The 19270-nt window shown below is 42.7% G+C and overlaps 1 protein-coding gene across 4 annotated transcripts in view; it reads left to right on the top strand.

Moving 5' to 3' along the window:
- The window catches only part of LOC126996551 (serine-rich adhesin for platelets-like), a 95818-nt gene that overhangs the window by 25947 nt on the left and 50601 nt on the right, over nucleotides 1-19270 (top strand). For all 4 annotated transcript variants that reach the window (XR_007751252.1, XR_007751250.1, XR_007751251.1 and 1 more), the window contains exon 2: nucleotides 4425-4593. Coding sequence is in view for 1 of the 4 variants with exons in the window: in XM_050857110.1 (XP_050713067.1) it covers nucleotides 4425-4593 (169 nt within the window). In the remaining 3 variants the exon portion in view is untranslated. The remainder of the gene's footprint in view (nucleotides 1-4424; nucleotides 4594-19270) is intronic.

The following is a 19270-nucleotide window of genomic DNA, read 5'->3' as shown; positions in this document are numbered from 1 at the left end:
CCTCTTCCTGTTCCTTCTACTCTTATTACTACTACCGCTACTAATACTTCTACATTTCCTACTACCACTAATACAACAACTATGATTTATTTTTCTAGTATCGCAACTATTAGTCTCATCACCGTTTTTTTCCCTCCACTCCCACCTCCTTCTCTCCTCCTTCCCTCCCTTCCTCCTCCGTGCCTCTCCTCCTCCCTCCTTGCCACCTGTTCGCTCCTATCGCAGTGACGGCAAGAATCCAACATTTCAGGGTATTGATATCACGTTAGGGCAAGAGTGACTGTTTTCCTTCTGCGCGCGCGTGTGTGTGTGTGTGTGTGTGTGTGTGTGTGTGTGTGTGTGTGTGTGTGTGTGTGTGTGTGTGTTCCCGTTTATTCATTGGGACGCCGTTCTTGATGACCTTCGCATAATCATCCCGTGACCTCGTTGACCCGGAGATAGCGTCGTGCCTCCGCCATTGCCTTCCCCATCTGCATAACGATGAGCACACACACACACACACACACACACACACACACACACACACACACACACACACATACACACGCACGTACGCACACAATTCCCAATCAAAATTCCATACGCTGCCCCTGAAATTACCAAAAATAGTTTCCGGGTTTTTATATTGAATACCTGGCTACCTTATTACCTGGCGTCCGAATTATTCTCCCCCCCCCCCCCCCACACACACCCACACACTGATGCAGGTCGGCAGGGAAAGAATAAAAGGTGCTGTTCTCGCTGCTACTACTACTACTACTACTACTACTACTACTACAACTACTACTACTACTACTACTACTATTACGACTCCTCTTCCCTCTTCATCCTCTTCTTTTCCTTCCTAACCTTCTTGTGTCTTTCTTTCGTTCTTTTTCTTCTTCCATGTTCCTTTTTTATCCCTTGTTTTCCATTTCTAACCTTCTTATGTCTTTTCCTCTCTCTACTTCTTGTTCCCCTCTCTAGCTTTTTATTTTCCTTTCTAACTTCCTTGTGTCTCTTTCTCCCTGTCTCTCTCTCCTTCTCTGTTCCCCTTATTTATTTTTCTTCTCCTTTCTCACCTCCTTTACCCTTCATTCTTCCCTTTTTCTCGCTTCTGTTCATGCCCCGTCGCCTTTCCGTTCTTATTCACCACGTGTTCCTTTCCCTGTTTCCCGTTCCCTTCCTGTCCTTCCTGCCCCGTCCCGCCCCGTCTCGTCCCTTTCCGCCTCTACTATACATCCCGACCCCCTGCTCCCTCCTGACCCCCTGAAGACACGCCTCCTTAGTTCCGAGGTCATTAGGGTCCTCCAGTCACCTCCGTCTTGCAGTCCCCTGATGGTGGTGGTAGTGGTGGGGAGGGTAGTGGGCTCGAAGGTACTCGTTTGCCTCTACGACTGTGAGGTTCTTCTGGCACGGGATTCGCTCTGTGGTTGACGTCAGCGTGAGGCTCTTTAGGTGACGTAGAGGGAGTTTCGAAGGAGGTTAGCTTGGTATTGAACTCTGGATAACTTTCAATGATTTAATTACCCGGTAAGCATAGTAACATAATGAATAATAACTTGTCACTGCCCCAGAAGAGAAAATCAGTGTAGAAGCAGTATACCCAACCAGTTCTAATTTGCGTCTCACGAGGAATCTAGAGAGAAAGCGATGATGAGAGCAAAGATAAATGTAACGAAGAATGCCGGGCCTAATAAGAGAGAGAGAGAGAAAGTCAGCATCATGGATAAGAAAATAGACAAAGGTTGAGATATCCTAATTTATATTGAATACCTGGCTACCTTATTACCTGGCGTCCGAATCCTACCCCCTCCCCTCCCCCCTCTACACACACACACACTGATGCAGGTCGACAGGGAAAGAATAAAAGGTGCTCTTCCCGCTGCTACTACTACTACTACTACTACTACTACATTAAGAAATGGATTTGGGCTGGTCACTTTAGGCAGATAACTGACAACTAGTAGAAAACAGAAGTATGAGGATGGAAGCTAAAATTGTGAAAGCCAGAACAGAGAAGCAAAAGAAGTGATGAAATTGAAGCTTTTGCTGGCGCAGGATTGAGTGCGCGATCAGACAGACAGTGGTGGAGGATGCTGGGAATGGCCTTCGACCTTTTGTGCAGCAATAATGGCAAATAAATTATGATGAGCGGGCCAAGGGACTGATTGCAGCTGGTCATCACTTCTGGCCTGGCCTTTCCACTTTCCCAATTATGAATATTGGTGCTTGGTGGCTGATTAAAAACAATAAAGGGGGAAAGGGAGGGAGAAAAGATGACAGGACTGGAGGGAACATGAAAAAAGGAAAATAGAGGGAAAAGAAAATGAAAGGACTGGGGGGAAGATGAAAAAAGGAAAATTAGAAAAAAAGAAGAGGGAGAAGAAGATGAAAGAACTGGAGGGAAGATGAAAAACGGTAAATTAGAAAAAAAGAAGAGGGAGAAGAAGATGAAAGGACTGGAGGGAAGATGAAAAACGGTAAATTAGAAAAAAAGAAGAGGGAGAAGATGAAAGGACTGGGGGGAAGATGAAAAAAGGAAAATTAGAAAAAAAGAAGAGGGAGAAGAAAATGAAAGGACTGGAGGGAAGATGAAAAACGGTAAATTAGAAAAAAAGAAGAGGGAGAAGATGAAAGGACTGGAGGGAAGATGAAGAAAAGGTAAACTGAGCTTTGCGTCGATGTTCATCTCCGTCTCTTTGGCTCTTAAACTACTATTGCTACTACTACTACTACTACTACGACTGTGATGAGTAAGACCCCCAGGGCAAGTGTGACATCCGGGACTCCATTGTTGACCATCCCCAAATGTCTACGTATCCGTTTATCAACCAACCGGAAAAAGAGGATGCCGAGGTGGGAACTGAACCCGGGCCCGCAGATTCATAGCCAAGTTACTATATAGTCACGACACGACGGAGGCAAAAAATGGAGCTGAAAGGAAGGCTAGAAAAGGACTTGAAGAAAGGCAAAGAAAGGGAGGGAGTGAGGGAAGGCAAAACAGGTTAAGAGGGAAGATGAAGAAAGGGATGGAGGTAAGGGAAAAAAGGGAGTGAGAGAGAGCAAAAACGGGGAAGAGGGAAGGTGCAGTATGGAGGGAAAATGAACTATAAGAAAAGATGTGAGGGAGAGCGAAAAAAGGGCATGAGGAAAGGCGAAGAAAGGGCAGGAATCAAAGCGTAGGAAGAGCGTTAAGGAAAGCGTTGACAGGACGTGAGGTGGAAAGGCGTGAGAAGGGCATGGTCGAAGGCGTAGGAAAAATGGGAGAAAAAGAGTGGAGAAAATTTAGTGTTTCGAAAGGTCAGGCAGAAGGAAAAGGAAAGGGACGGAAAGATAACGTTATTTTCTCTTTCTCTTTCTCCTTCGTCCCACCTGCCTCTGTGCATTACTTCCCATTAGTATTGTTTCTCTCTCTCTCTCTCTCTCTCTCTCTCTCTCTCTCTCTCTCTCTCTCTCTCTCTCTCTCTCTCTCTCTCTCTCTCTCTCTCTCTCTCTCTCTCTCTCTCTCTCTCTCTCTCTCTCTCTCTCTCTCTCTCTCTCTCTCTCTCATCTCCCTGCAGTCCAATCTCTTTGCGTGACTCATTTCCTTTGCCCTAACTCTTTCACGCCTTCCCTCCATCCCTCCCTCCTTTCCCTCCTTTTCCCCTTCCCTCCCTCCCTTCTTGCATTCCTCTTTCCATAATCCTTCCTTTCTTCCCTCCTTCTGTCTTTCGTTCCGTCTGTCCTTCATTATCTCCCTCCGTCCTTTCTTTTTCTCACTTTCATTTCGAGTTTTTTCCTCATTTTTTTTCTCCTTTTCAACGTATATGTCTGTACCGCCTCCTTTCCACCTATCATATATTCCTCCCATTCCTTCTTTATCATTCCTTCCTCTTCTTCCAATTTGTTTCCCTCACTCCCAATCCGTTGTTCTGCTAAGTCGTCACATACGTTTACTTTGCTCTTTCCTATCACCTTCTTCCTCCTTTCTTCCTGTATGTTCCTCTCTCATTATTGTTTCTTATTCATCACTATTTCTTTCTCTCTTCTCTCCCCTGTGTTTTCCTTTTTCTTATTTTCCTCCTTTTCCTATTTTCTTTATTCTCTCTCATTCACTCTATTATCTGTTACTCATTTATCTCTCTCTCTCTCTCTCTCTCTCTCTCTCTCTCTCTCTCTCTCTCTCTCTCACCAATGTTTTCTTTCTTCTTCCTTTCTCTCTCTTCTTACCCTCTTCATCCCTTCTCACTCCCTCTATTGTTATTTGGACACGTTCTTTTCACTTACTCTCTCCTCTTTCCCCTATGTTTGTTTTTCCTTCCTCCCGCTCCCTTCTTCCCTTCGACCGTCACTTCTCTCCTGCCTTCTCCATCCCTCCCTCGGGCATCACATCAACTCACAGCTCCCTAAGCGTGTCCTTTTTTTTTCTTCCTCTATCTCACTCTATTTTTTCACTCCCGCAGGCTGAGACACCATCATCGCCCACCACCACCATCACCACCACCACTGCCGCCCCCAGCATCTCCACCACCACCACAAGGGCCAGGGAACAGCGGCAGGAGAAGGAAGAGGAGGAAGAGGAGGAGCTTCCAAGAGGCACCCAGGATCCCCTTCGCTGGGTCTGGTTGGATGGTGAGTGTTGAGTGTTGTTGTTGTTCCTGTGTTGCGAAGTGTTTGTGTTGTGTTGTGCTAAATGTTGTGTCTGACCCGCCTGAGAGGAAAACCTCCCAAACTCTCTCTGCGAATCCCGGGGTGTCTCTATGGCCGACTGGTTATGGAGTGGCTTTCCCATCTCCGGTCGCTGGTTCGATCCCCGGCGCTTGTAAAACCCTAGAGGTCGTATGAAGGTGTATAGTGAAGAGAAGTTCGGGCAGGTTCGGGAGGGTATCAGGACACCTCTCCTCCCGAAATTGACCCCTCTTTCGGCCACCTCTTTTGATTCTTTTTAGGAGCAGCGAGTAGCAGGCTTTTTTTTATTATTACTGTTTCCTTTTTTTTGTGCCCTTGAGCTGTCTCCTTTGTTGTAAAAAGATACAAAAAATCCATAAGGTTAACAAATACACTTTCTCGGTGTACATACATAAAGTCGTAATGGTATGGCATCGGTAAGAATAATAGTAACAACAGCAATAATAGTAACATAATGGTAATAATAGTAGTGATGACGTAGCATTAAGGGCAACGTCGCATGTTCATTGTCTACCTCCCGAAATTGACCTCTCTTTTTGAACACTCCTTTGACCTCTTTTCAGGAGCAGTAAGTAGCGGGCTATTTTTTTTTAATATTTTTCTTTACGGCCTTGAACTGTCTCCTTAGCTGTAAAAAAAAAATAAAAAAATAAATCATCGTCATTTTCCCACCCGTCATCACGCTTATCATCATCCATCTGTGGGGAGATAAAAATTTACCTACATCCCCAGCAGCTTTCCGAGACCCACTGACGCATCACTTCAGCCTCATCGACATCAATTCTCGGGTTCTCTGTTCGCTTCCTGTTTCTCTAAAGTCTATTGTTATCCCGATCAGCTTGTCGACCGGGGGATCTCGCTGCACTCCGAATGTTGTTGTTTCGCTTCGTTAGTCACTTTGTGTTGATCATTTCGTCGTGCAGGAAGTGTTGATAAAGAGAAAATGTTTGGGGATAAATGCTGAAATATGCGTCAGGAACAGAGGAGTGATACTGAGGTGAAAGGATGTTAATAAAGAGCGAATGTTTGGGATATAATGTTAAAATAAGAGTTAGGAAGAGGTTATGAGATGAAGGGATGTTAATAAAGAGAAAATGTTTCGGATAAAATGTTAAAATAAGAGTTAGGAAGAGGTAATGAGGTGAAGGGATGTTAATAAAGAGAAAATGTTTCGGATAAAATGTTAAAATAAGAGTTAGGAAGAGGTAATGAGGTGAAGGGATGTTAATAAAGAGAAAATGTTTGGGATAAACTGTTAAAATAAGAGTTAGGAAGAGGTAATGAGGTGAAGGGATGTTAATAAAGAGCAAATGTTTTGGGAAAAATGTTAAAATAAAAGTTAGGAACAGAGGAGTGATAAGGAGGTGAAAGGATGTTAATAAAGATAAAATGTTTGGGATAAAATGTTAAAATAAGAGCTAGGAAGATGTAATAAGATGAAAGGATGTTGATAAAGAGCAAATGTTTCGGGAAAAAATGTTAAAATAAGAGTTAGGAAGAGAGGAGTGATAATGAGGTGAAAGGATAACTGGGATGATCAGAAGGAAGAAAAAAAAAATAGTGAGAAGATAAACTAGAAAAAGCCAATGGAATGAAAGCGACACGAACGAAGCAAGTCAAGGTGAGGCAGAAAGTGATGTCGAAATGAAAGGAAAGTGTGAGAGGGATTCGCTGCTCGCTTCCTGGTTCTGTATTGCTTTCTAAAAAATTGTCGCTCTGGGGATTTCGCTGACCTGCAAAGGATGTCGTTTCGCTTTCTCAGTAAATCTATTTTGATCATTTCGTTTTGCTTCTTATGGGCTGTTTAGTTTTCAGTAAATGTTTTTTTGTGTTTATTGACGTAAAATTTTGATGCGTAGTTATTCACAATCTTGCGCTATTTGTATTTTCATATTGTAAAGCTATTTTCACTTAATGTTACTTGCTGCCTAGTAAATAATATCCCTGAGCTATTTGTATCGTCATCTCGTTAGGGTACTTTCACTGATTAATGTTCTTGCTCATTAGTTTAAATCCCTTTTTTTGTACACTCTTTCCTTGCTCCATCATATATTCTCAGGGCAAAAAACAAACAAAAAATCTATATAGTATCTTTGCGTTAGACCACTTATCATGCCTTCATCGTACACAGTTAAGGGGCTATTACATTGGGCAAATTTTCCGTGGATCTTCAGTCAAACCACGATTTCCGCTGGCGTGGTTCTCATATTTCCGTGGTTTTCTGACGTGTCCACGATCTTCCAAAGCTGCAGTAGATTTCACCGAAGGACAACGATATTACTCACCATCATCATCAGCAGCAATAACATGAAACAAATGAGAACCACGCTAGCGGAAATCGTGGTTTGACTGAGGATCCACGGTAAATTTGCCCAGTGTAATAGCCCCTTTAGACGGACACTGCATAGCCTTGTCACCTTCCCTTATTGTATATTCCTGAAAAAAGTCACTCTAGGAAGCGTCTTGTTCCCTGTAACTGGCACCGAAAGTTACGATCTCATTATACGTCATATAATTATACACAAAGTTACTCCATGAATTAGTTACGGATAAGAATAATAATGATGAAAAGGTTATGAATAAATTACGCTATACGAATTTAACGCTACTCATAATAAATTTAAGTCATACATTTTTTTTTTTTTACACTAAAGAGCTCAAAGGCAAAAATAAAGAGGAAAACAAAACTATATTCCTCGAGGATTCATAAGCCCTGTATGGCGCAGCGTAAGTCCTAAGGTTTCATTATACGTGTTTTCGTTATACGCACTCCGGCACTTCGTATATCGATCCTGCGCCTCCTTCTCCTGCGGTATTACGCCTCGCATTGCCCCTCGAAGCCCCTGAGCCGCCCCCAGCAACGCGTGTCGTCAGGGTGAGGGAGAGAGAGAGAGAGAGAGAGAGAGAGAGAGAGAGCATGTAATTAGGAGAGAAAGAAAAAAAGAAGAAAGAAAGAGTGGAAGAGAAAGAAAGGCAGAGAAAAAGGAAAGAAGGAAAGAAATAATAAAAGAAAGATAATAAAGAAAAAGAGGAAGAAAGAAAGAATGAAGAAAGAAAGGGGAGAGAGAGAGAGAGAGAGAGAGAGAGAGAGAGAGACCGACTTCCGTAAACATGAGAGTCGGACTCCTATTATGCGAGACTTATTTCACACGAGACACTACCCTTAGGACACCTCTCTCTCTCTCTCTCTCTCTCTCTCTCTCTCTCTCTCTCTCTCTCTCGGCCATAATCGGTTTTCTATATGTTATTGCGCTGTTTGGAAATAATCTGTAATTTCAGCCCTCCTATTTCACTTATTTTTTTTCGATATTTTGGTCTCTCTCTCTCTCTCTCTCTCTCTCTCTCTCTCTCTCTCTCTCTCTCTCTCTCTCTCTCTCTCTCTCTCTCTCTCTCTCTCTCTCTCTCTCTCTCTCTCTCTCTCTCTCTCTCTCTGCCTATTTAGCTATTTATTTATCTATCTGTCTATCTATCTATCTATCTATCTATCTATCTATCTATCTATCTATCTATCTATCTATCTATCTGTGTGTGTGTGTGTGTGTGTGTGTGTGTGTGTGTGTTCCAATGGCTAGGAAAATATCATCCTAATTATATTCTTTTATCGGGAACCCGTTTATCGCGCGCGTCTGTGTGTATGTGTGTGTGTCTGTGTGTGTGTCTGTGTGTGTGTGTGTGTGTGTGTGTGTGTGTGTGTGTGTGTGTGTGTGTGTGTGTGTGTGTGTGTGTGTGTTAGCCTCGCATGGAACTTTGCCAGGTCAGTTTGTATCTTTTTTTTTCTTCTCATACGTGAGTTGAATCGTTCTCTTTCAATAAGTCGTAACTCACCTTCACATCAGCACGGTGGCGGTGGTTATGGTTGCGGTGTCTGCGGCGGTGATGGTGGTGGTAGTGGCTGTGGTTGTAATCTAAAGTTGTGTGGAGTATTTATTGAACTAGTTGTGTTTGAGTCTTTTCCGCGTCAGTTTTGGTGGTGTAGATTTTTTTTTATGGTGGACTCCGTGTTTGGCGTTGGGGATGTGAAGAAGTATTACTCCTGGCGTTGGCATTGGTGTCCGGTCAGAGGCTGGTTGTGGTGACGCTTCTCTGTTTAGCAAATAGTACCGACACTGAGGATGGATCATGGAAAACTGTAGTGGATATTGTAGTGGTGGTGAAGACAGCCTGCGATAGTTGTAGTGGTCGTTGTTGTGGGCGGTACTGGTAGTGATGTTGGTGGTGGTGGTGGTAGTGGTGCTGATGATAAACCGTAGAAATGGAGACAGAAAGTGGTATTAGTGTGTGTGGTGGTGCTTGAGATGGTGTTAGTGGGTGTGCTTGTAGTGGTCGTGGTGGTGGTGGTTAAGAGTAAAGGTGAGAACAGGAAGTGGTATTAGTGTGTGTGGTGGTGCTGGAGATGCTGTTAGTGGCTGTGCTTGTAGTGATGGTGGTGGTGGCGGTGGTGATGGTTAAGCGTAAAGTTGAGAATAGGAAGTAGTGCTGTGGTGGTGATGATGATGGTGATAGTGGTTGTGATCGTGGTGTTTGGGGTGGTGATGGTGGTGGTGTTTCTCCCCTGTAGGTAAAGTCACGTAATTCATTGATTTTTCAGTTAATTTAGTTTTCGTGTTATATGATTTATGTATTAACTTTCGGAACGTTTGGATTAATTTATTATTATTTATATATGTGTAGATAGATAAATAGTTGCTGCTACTACTACTACTACTACTACTTCCACTACTACTACTACTACTACTACAACTACTACAGCCGCCACTACTACTACTACTACTACTACAACTACTTCCACTACTACTACTACTACTACTACTACTACTACTACTATTTCTACTTTTATTATTATTATTATTATTATTATTATTATTATTATTATTATTATTATTATTATTATTATTATTATTATTATTATTATTATTATTACTATTATTATTATTACTATTATCAGTTACACATATTTTAATTTCCTTTTTTATTTAGTTTTTAATTGCCCGTTTTTTTCTCGATCTCATTTTCCACATTTTCCTTTTTATTGTTATTATCGGTTATACGCATTTTTATTTACTTTTTATTTAGTTTTTAGGTCCCTGTTGTATTCTCTTTCTCTTTTTCTCTCCTTTTTTTCCTCCTACACCAACCGCACTGTAAAGCCGGTCAGTGTTCTACGGTGCGCCAAAGTCCTTTCTCCGTATACCTGAAAACATTTACTATGCCGTTCACTCGTTCTTTTCTCGCCTTTGAAATCTGATACGAAAACCATCGCCTTTCTCTAAACTACTTTCTTTTAATCACTTTCCCTCCGCTGGCCGTGTTTTAATTATTTGTTTCATTTACTCTTCCTCCTCCTCCTCTTCTGCCTCCTCGTCCTCTCCCTTCCCCCTCCTCCTCCTCCCCCTCCTCCTCCTCCTCTTCCTCTCCCCCTTCTCGTTCTCTTGACCTTTTGAACGTTGAAAGATTTTTTTTTCTCTCTCTCTCTCTCTCTCTCTCTCTCTCTCTCTCTCTCTCTCTCTCTCTCTCTCTCTCTCTCTCTCTCTCTCTCCACTTCATCGCAGGATCAGGTTAATGTTTACCCAAGAGATGCCTTCAACTTTTCCTTCCGTCCCCGTGCCTTTTTGAAAACCGAGAAGGCAGTGAAACGAACGAGATGCGGAAGTGAATCACGAAAAGGAGTGTTAGCGCTAAGAGAGAGGGCAGAGGGCGGCGCTTCACAAGGACAGAAGAATAGGGAGTAAGGACAAGGAGGGGATTGGTTATATAGGAAAGAAATTTGATGTTGAAATAGGAAGTGGGGCGAGGAATGGGGTTTTTATTCAACAATGATGAGAAAGGATTTGTCTGTTTTGAATGCAGTTGATAATTAGCGCCATAAAGCTATAGATAAGACAAAGTGCATCATTGTGAAAGAAAACTACAAATCGCCACATAAAATATCGCACAGTGCAAACACAAACACAAAAAAGGAATTGAGTTTGTGAAGACTAAGCAAGATGGCGCCACTATAAACACTTGCCTTCGCCATAACAGGCTGAGGTCCCACCAAGAAAGCCTACCGGCGCTACAGGCAAAACGTAAGAAAAGGACATATGTAAATAAAACCGTACCAGTTATGATTTTAGCCTTTAAATAATACTAACTCCCCGATTTAGTTCTGCATAACGAAAAATACTAAAAGGGTCATGAATAGTGGTGTTAATTACTGATCACTAAACACTGCAAAGATGATTAACGGGAAAAAAATGAACACTGTCACCTATCCGAATTACTTTTTTTTTTCTATTCGAATTTTTTTTTCAGCCTTTAATAACTTCACGATTTAGTTCTTTACAACGAAAAATACGAAAGGGGTCAAGAACAAAGGCGTTAAGGATTAATGCACAATGCCAAGATGATTAAACGGAAAAAAATGTATAGAAATCCATCAATCCGAATTTCTTTTTTAGTTTTCTTTTTCCTTTCTTCCTTTTTTTTTTTTTTTTTTGTCTCCGTTATGAAACGCTGAGGCGACAAGGCGCTTGGCATGCACGCGCGGCTGAGCTTTTTCTGAACCCTTTTCCTCGATTCCTGATCATAACGCTGCAAACATTTTCTTGCCTCCATTCCAGTATTTCTTCGTTTCTTCCGAGTTCATTTCCGTGGTGAGAATTATTCGCTGGCTCGGGAAGAAATTATTATTCTCTCTCTCTCTCTCTCTCTCTCTCTCTCTCTCTCTCTCTCTCTCTCTCTCTCTCTCTCTCTCTCTCTCTCTCTCTCTCTCTCTCTCTCTCTCTCTCTCTCTCTCTCTCTCTCTCTCTCTCTCTCTCTCTCTCTCTCTCTCTCTCTCTCTCTCTCTCTCTCTCTCTCTCTCTCTCTCTCTCTCGTTCTTTGATTTCTCCTGTGAATTCAAAGCCGAAATTTTGCTTCACACTTTCTCTCTGGCCTCGCCGCGTGCAACCTTTCCTCCTATCTGCTTTAATTCCGCGTTCACGTTCAAGGTTATGCAAAAAAAAAAGGGGGGGGGGAGATACAAACGCGGAACTGCTTGATAAAATATGTTATGTTGTTGACCCAGTGTAAAACTCATCCGTGGGGTAAGATTACGTTGGTGGAAGAGTTAGATTAATAATGTTTTTTTTTTTTGATGAGGGGGGAAGGGGGTGGTGGTTACCCAGATATTGAAGTGTGGTATGATTTTTTTTAAACCCATGAGCTTAATCTTTTTCATACTGGCCGTGTAACCTATCGGAAACTTACTTTTTGCTTACTTTCTTATCTCTTTCAAACTCTCCTCATGCACTTTACTGAAAAAAATCTCTCTCCCGCTAACCTAACGAAAAACTCCTTGGACCTATTGGGGATGCTCTCTCTCTCTCTCTCTCTCTCTCTCTCTCTCTCTCTCTCTCTCTCTCTCTCTCTCTCTCTCTCTCTCTCTCTCTCTCTCTCTCTCTCTCTCTCTCTCTCTCTCTCTCTCTCTCTCTCTCTCTCTCTCTCTCTCTCTCTCTCTCTCTCTCTCTCTCTCTCTCTCTCTCTCTCTCTCTCTCTCTCTCTCTCTCTCTCTCTCTCTCTCTCTCTCTCCTTTCTTTTGCTTTCTCTTTTATTTATTTATTTTTCTTTTATCTTTCTTTTACCTTTTTTCTTTCTTTTTTCGTTTATTTTCTTTCTTTATCTCTTCCTTCCTTTTTCTTTCTTTCTTTCTCTTTTTCTTTCTTTTCTATTTTCATTGTTTTGTTTCGTTTCTTTCTTCCTTTCTTTCTTTTCATTCATTCATTCATTCTCTCTCTCTCTCTCTCTCTCTCTCTCTCTCTCTCTCTCTCTCTCTCCTCCCCCCTCTCTCTCTCGATCACTCCACCATAACCAATTGAATCAGAGCCTTTTGTGTCCTCCTTTTACCCGCTTCAGCCTCAACAGTGGCTTAAACAAGAGTCCCTTACCCCGTAGAATTGAATTTTTTGGTCCTCTTTCCCCTTGCGTTACCCTAAGGCGTTACGTGAGGGCGCTAAGGATGGTTAAGGAGGGTCGGCCATATACCATTTAATAGCTTTACGAAGTTTCCTTAAGTGCCCCCTTTTCTCCATTCCTGTCTTGGCTTCATTGTCTTAACCAGCAGCAGCGGCGGTGTATATCCCTGTCTCTCCATTTGGGAACCAGCAAGTGTCGTTTATGCGTCACTTTGGTTCCTCTTCCGTCCTTCCTAACATCTCGAACTAGTGTTTATATTCTCAGACGCTTTCGGGTCTCAAAGCAACTATTTCCAAAGGCCACGAGGGAGATTAGTCTGGTTTTTATCGGAGTTTTTTCCATTGCTAGGGCAGAAGCCTTGTCAAACTATCACTAGGGTCCTTAACTAGCCATGGTAATACCCACAACCTCTACGAAAGTCCCGTAATGTTTGAGAATATGAGGCCAGGAGAGAGAGAGAGAGAGAGAGAGAGAGAGAGAGAGAGAGAGAGAGAGAGAGAGAGAGAGAGAGAGAGAGAGAGAGAGAGAGAGAGAGAGAGAGAGAGAGAGAGAGAGAGAATGTTTGAGAATATGAGAGAGAGAGAGAGAGAGAGAGAGAGAGAGAGAGAGAGAGAGAGAGAGAGAGAGAGAGAGAGAGAGAGAGAGAGAGAGAGAGAGAGAGAGAGAGAGAGAGAGAGAGAGAGAGAGAGAGAGAGAGAGAGAGAGAGAGAGAGAGAGAGAGAGAGAGAGGAAAGAAGATGTCCGTGTGGCGCTTTCTTTCGCTTTCTTGCTCTGTCTCTTTCCGTCTTAGCCTCTCCAGTATACAGTTTGAAGGGGAGTCTAAAAGAGCGTTGTGAACCCGCTAGACTCGGTACTGCGTTAGTTTGGCCCCGTTCCGTCCTTTCTAAACTCTGGAACCGGAATGTTATGTTCGTGTGGCTCTCTCGCCAGTACACAGTTTAAAGCAAGTCTATGAGAGCGTATGCAAGGAAACATATTTAAGGAAAGTTACCGGAAGACTGTTTAGGTTTCGTTTTAGCTTTCCTTCCTGTCAAATAGTTTTCAACACTCGTCCATCTCTCGGGGCGCGCCGCTCCCCGCCCGAGGTTCCGGCGAGGATGCAAGTTGGGAGCGCTTCAGGAGCTTCATTATGTAAATCTTAATGGCTTCTGTTGTTTGAGTGTTGTGCCAAATTTGTTTTGTTAATAAAAGCATCAAAGGTGGAGAAACTTTTAAGCTTCCTGACTTTAGAATTCACGTAATATTAAAGTTCCTCTTTTATTATTTTTTTTTCTGTGTTAGAGCAATTTCGTTAGGCAGGTTTAAAAACTTACGTAGGTAGAAAAAAAGGAATAAAAAAGTTGGTATTGCTACTACAACACCCACACACAATAAAAACTTTTATACTACCACTGTAACCACTACTACTACTATTACTACTACAACTACTACTACTACTACTACTACTACTACTACTTTTATAAATTACTTAATTCAGACATTCATACATACATACATACAAACATACCCACATACACACATACACACCTACACATATACGCACACACATACATACATACATACATACATACATACGTCAGTGCGTGTCGAGATAACTTCGATTTAACTTTTGCTCTCCAACATATATATATTTTTACCACACTGACATGTCTCTGCGCTGCGATTTACATGTTATGAAGGGAAGGAAAGACGGGCACAGGGAGGAAATGGAAAACAGGCGGGCGAAGAAAATACGAAGGTAGAATAATGAAAGAATATAGAAAAGAAAAGATATCATATAAGAAAGGAGGGAAAGTTCACCAAAAAAAAGAGTAATAAAAAATGGAAAACAGGCCGGAAAAGAGAATACGAAGATAGAATAATGAAAAGGAATATTGAAAACAAACAAAAGAATCATATTAGGAAGAAAAAAGAACAATAAAAAAGGAAAACAGGCTTGGAAATAATATACGAAGATAGAAAAATGAAAATAAAGGAGAGAAAAAAAGAAACATAAAAAGACAGTGAAGAAAAAAGGACAGAAGTCAAAGAAGAGAGATCAACAAAAAAATTGGAAAACAGGCTGGAAAATAAAACACGAAAACAAATAATGAAAAAGATAAGATGAAAAGGAAAAGAAGAATCATATAAGGAAGAAAGGAGGAGGAGGAAGAAGTTCACGAAGAAAGAGCAATGCAAAAGATAAAAGATAAAGAAAGGTACAGAAAAAGGAAAAAATAGGAAAGAATAAGAAGGAGAGGACTGAAAGGAGAAGGAATGTAAAATGAAGGAAAGAGAGAGAAAGAAGAAAAGATATTCCATTGAGAGAGGTCGCGTAGACGCGCATGAGAGAGAAAAAAAAGAAAAAATGTGAAGAAACAGAAGGAGATGGGAGCAGGGTGAGGGCAAAAAGAGAAGAGGAGGAAGAGGAGAGAAAATAAATTTGAGAAGGAATTTGGAGAGAAAATTGAGGAGATTAGTTTTAAAGAGTAAAGAAAGCTCTGGAAGGCTCATCCCTCTCCGTTTGTGAAGCCAAATACATGAAAGAGAGAGAGAGAGAGAGAGAGAGAGAGAGAGAGAGAGAGAGAGAGAGAGAGAGAGAGAGAGAGAGAGAAAGTGAAACGCAAGAAACTTTATGACGAGTTGGATTTCTTACTTTTTTTCTCTCATCACTTTTTTATCCACTTTTTTTTTCTCTCTTCCTTAATATGTACTTGGAGTCGTGCCAGCTGGTGTGTGTGTGTGTGTGTGTGTGTGTGTGTGTGTGTGTGTGTGTGTGTGTGTGAGTGCATATTATTTCATCTCACCGTTTGTCTTGATTACTGCCAATTTTTCTTTGCCTCTTTTTTTTCTTTCTTTTTGCTTCGTGTATCATTCCAATTTATGTTAATGTCCGCCTAAGTTAGTGGCTGAGAATGGAAGCGAGGCGTTGGGGAGGTGGGGGGGGGGGGAACTGGGTGAGAGAGAGAGAGAGAGAGAGAGAGAGAGAGAGAGAGAGAGAGAGAGAGAGAGAGAGAGAGAGAGAGAGAGAGAGAGAGAGAGAGAGAGAGAGAGAGAGAGAGAGAGAGAGAGAGAGAGAGAGAGAGAGAGAGAGAGAGAGAGAGAGTACCCCTATGTTGATATGCCTTCCTCTTTATTTCAATTTACCGTCACATTCTCTTAGTTTTCTTTAAAGAGACCTAACGAAACACATCTGATCTTAAAGGAGCACGACTCATTTCATGCAGTTTTGCCTACATTCTTAACACCCGTACTTAGGCAGGCAGGGAGGCAGTTAGGCGGGCGGGCAGGTAAGCAAGCAGGCAGGGAGGGAGGCAGGCAGGTGGGCAGGGAGGAATCGGGCGGGCAGGTAAGCAAGCAGGCAGACAGGGATGGATGCGGGCAGGTAGCAGGTAACTTAAGAAATGAGGGGGAAGGTCAGAGACGGCGGAACCTGCTGAAGATGCTCGAGGTTCCCGGAAAGACGGTGGAAATTCGCCTCAAGGATTATTTAAGGAATGTCGGGATTTGGAGGGACGAGGAAGGAGCGAGAGGAGGGAGACAGGGCGTGAGTTAGGGAAAGGGCGGGAAGATTCACTCGGGAAAGAGGTTTATATGCGGGTTTATTTGGATTTACGAACGCCGGTATTTATGTTGAAGATTTACTCATATTTCCGTGGGTGGGTTTCCCGAGTTAAATGTACCGAGAACTTGGGAAAGAGGGGAGAGGAGAGGGTCCGGGGTGAGAAAAATGGTGAGAGTATGGAATGGAAGACTTTATTTATTTATTTTATTTTTTCGTTTTGTTTTTTTAATTACATGTCAGTTAAGATAAAGTTTGGAGCATACGCCGTAGCTGTTCTTGGCCCCGGTGCTCATCTCCGTAACATTAGCCCTTTGAGCCTATAGCCATACCCATACTCTCTATACTATATATGTACTCTATTCAGGAGCAGTAAGTAGCGGGCTTTTTTTTTTCATTGTTGTTTTTGTTTTTTTTCACGCCCTTGAACTGTCTCATTTTCTGTAAAAAATAAAAATATTGCCTCTTATTTTACACTGGCTTCTTATTTTTCCTTCTTTTTTTCCAACTTTTTTACTTCATTCCTTTCAAAATATTTTCCTCCGCTGGCCTTTACCTCCTCATCTCTCCCATCTCTCTTCCCGGACACATCTCATTCCTCCTCTCTCTCTTTTTCCTCCATTCCGACATCCCTCTTTTGTCTTTTAATCTCTTTTACTTTATTCCTCCTTTTCCTTGCTTTCCTTCGTCTTTTCTTCTCTATCTCCACACATTTCTTGCATTCTACCCTTCCTCCTTGTCTTCTTCCTCTATTTCCTTTCTTACCTTGTTCTGTTTACTCTCCTCTGTTGTTTATTTTTCCATTCCGTTCTTTCGCTCTCCATCCTTGTCTCTCTTTCAGTCCTTCCATCTCTCCTCTTCATCCCAGTCCTTCCTTCCTTCCCCTCTTCATCCTTCTCTCTCTCACTCCTTCCACCTTTCCTCTTCATCCTCCTCTTCCCTTTCTTCTCCTCTCCCTCCTTCTCTCTTTCTAACCCTTTCATGTTTTTATCTTCATTCTCATTTCCTCCCTCTCTCCATCCCTCAAGAAGCAGACAGAGAAGGAAAAAAGGAGGAGGAGGAGGAGGGGGAGGAGGAAGAGGAACGCGTATAGCCTGCCTAAAACCCCTTCCTCCGTAGCGGTTGACAGCTTTCCGCTCACCCTAACTTGCAGGAAAGGCAATTTTTGGCTCATAAACAACTTTGGCCCTCCACCTGCAGCAGCACCGAGGAGGAGGAGGAGGAGGAGGAGGTGTAGCAAAGGGAGGTTGTGGTGGTGATGGTTGCAGTGATGATCGGTGTTGGTGTCCTCCTCCTTCTCTTCCTCCTCCTCCTCCTCCTCCTCCTCCTCCTCCTCTCACTGACTTGCTTGTCGACTGCTTCAGGAGGAGAGGATTAGTAAGGACTTAGCTGACGAAGGCACTGCGATCTCTTGCTTCTTCTTTTTCTCCTCCTTTTCCTTCTCCTCCTCCTCTTCCTCCTCTTCCTCTTCCTCCGTCTTTCTCATATTATTTTTCTTCTTATTAACTTTTCTTTTTCTTCTTCTTCTTCTTCTTCTTCTTCTTCTTTTCCTCCTCCTCCTTCCATTTCCTCTTCTCTTATTTCCTTGTCAACATACTCGTTCTTGTTGCTCGCACGATATTATTTGCTCTCCTCCTATTCCTCCTCCTTCTCCTCCTTCTCCTTCCCCTCCTCCTCCTCCTTCTCCTCCACCACCTCCTCCTTCTCCTCCTCCTTCTCCTCCTACTCCTACTCCTCCACAGTAACAGCCACCCACGATATTGTCTCATTCTTCTCCATACCTTCTCCTTCTCCTCCTCCTCCTCCTCCTCCTCCTTCTCCTCCTTCTCTTCCCTTTATAGCTTTTAACGTTGCTTTTTTATCCTTCTTCTTGCCTCTTTCAACTCCATCCTTTCATATTTTTTTTTACTTCATCGGTTTTGCTCGATCACTTTCTTTCCTCTTTTTTCCATTTTTTTTTTAAGCCCACGTCCTTACTTGTTTTTTTTTATTCCTTTCTTCACTTCAAGTCTTAACATGTTCACTTCTTTCCCCCCATTTTCTTTCCCTTCCCTTCCCTTCCCTTTCCTTCCCTTCCCTTCCCATTCTCTCCTCCATCCAGTGTTTCCCCGTTTTCACACTTTCAAACGGGATCACCACTCTGCGTAATGCTTTTCTTCTTTTTCTTTTTCTCATTCAAGTCATTTAATTTTCGCTATTCCACGCTCCTGCATTCCAATATACCTTTCCCACCTGCACTGCCATCCTTATCTCATTCTTTTCGTCCCTTATCTTCCCTTCCTTATCAACAACACTTTATCCTTCCCATTCTCCTCCACCTCTCAACTCCCTTACTCTTCTTCCAACATCCATTTCACTTCCCTCTTTTCCTCTCCTCTTTTTTTCCCTATTATAATCATCATTCTTCTGTTACCCTTCCGTTCCTTTCCCTCCCCTTCCAACAGTAAACTCATTCCTCTTCCCCGTCACTACATCCCTTCCTCCTCTTCCTCCTTTTCTTCTTCTTCCTTCTCCTCGTCCTCGTTGTCCTTCTCCTCTTCCTCCTCCTCTTACCTCGCACTTAGCAACAACTTAGGCCCCTTGAGTTACCACACCGCCGCTTTGTTGTCATGTGTGTGTGTGTGTGTGTGTGTGGTGGGGTCTGTCTGTCTCTCCCGCTCCCTCAACATTCATTTTCATAGCTAAACGCATTTACATATATCACCAACCCTCTTTCTGTTACTCTCCTCGTTTCAGCGTTTAAGGAAATTTATCTCTAATGTTTGCCTCCTGATGATCTTCCTCTACTCCTCCAGGTCGTATCTTCTTAACGCTATACATCGGCTGGCGTTCCTTAGTACCTCTATCCTAAAGCCTGGGGAATCTCCGTCTGAGCCTCGTCTTTCTCGGGTCCGCGGCCTCGGGGAAAGAGAAATAGGCTTGTGGAAATGTTGCGATGATGTAGATTTTGTGAGGAGAACAAATAGCTAAATCCAAATTCTGCACTGGGAGAGACGAAGACAGACAGACAGGGAGCCGCAGATAAATAGAGACAGACAGGAAGACCAGAGACAGAGATAGACAGCCGGAGACAAAGGGACAGAGACAAGCAAACAGAAACAGACAGACAAATACAGACAGGGGGAGACAGATATGTAGATACAGACA

Source organism: Eriocheir sinensis, chromosome 10 (genome assembly GCF_024679095.1).
Source record: "Eriocheir sinensis breed Jianghai 21 chromosome 10, ASM2467909v1, whole genome shotgun sequence".
Lineage (NCBI taxonomy): Eukaryota > Metazoa > Arthropoda > Malacostraca > Decapoda > Varunidae > Eriocheir > Eriocheir sinensis.
This window is presented reverse-complemented; position numbering and strand designations above follow the sequence as displayed.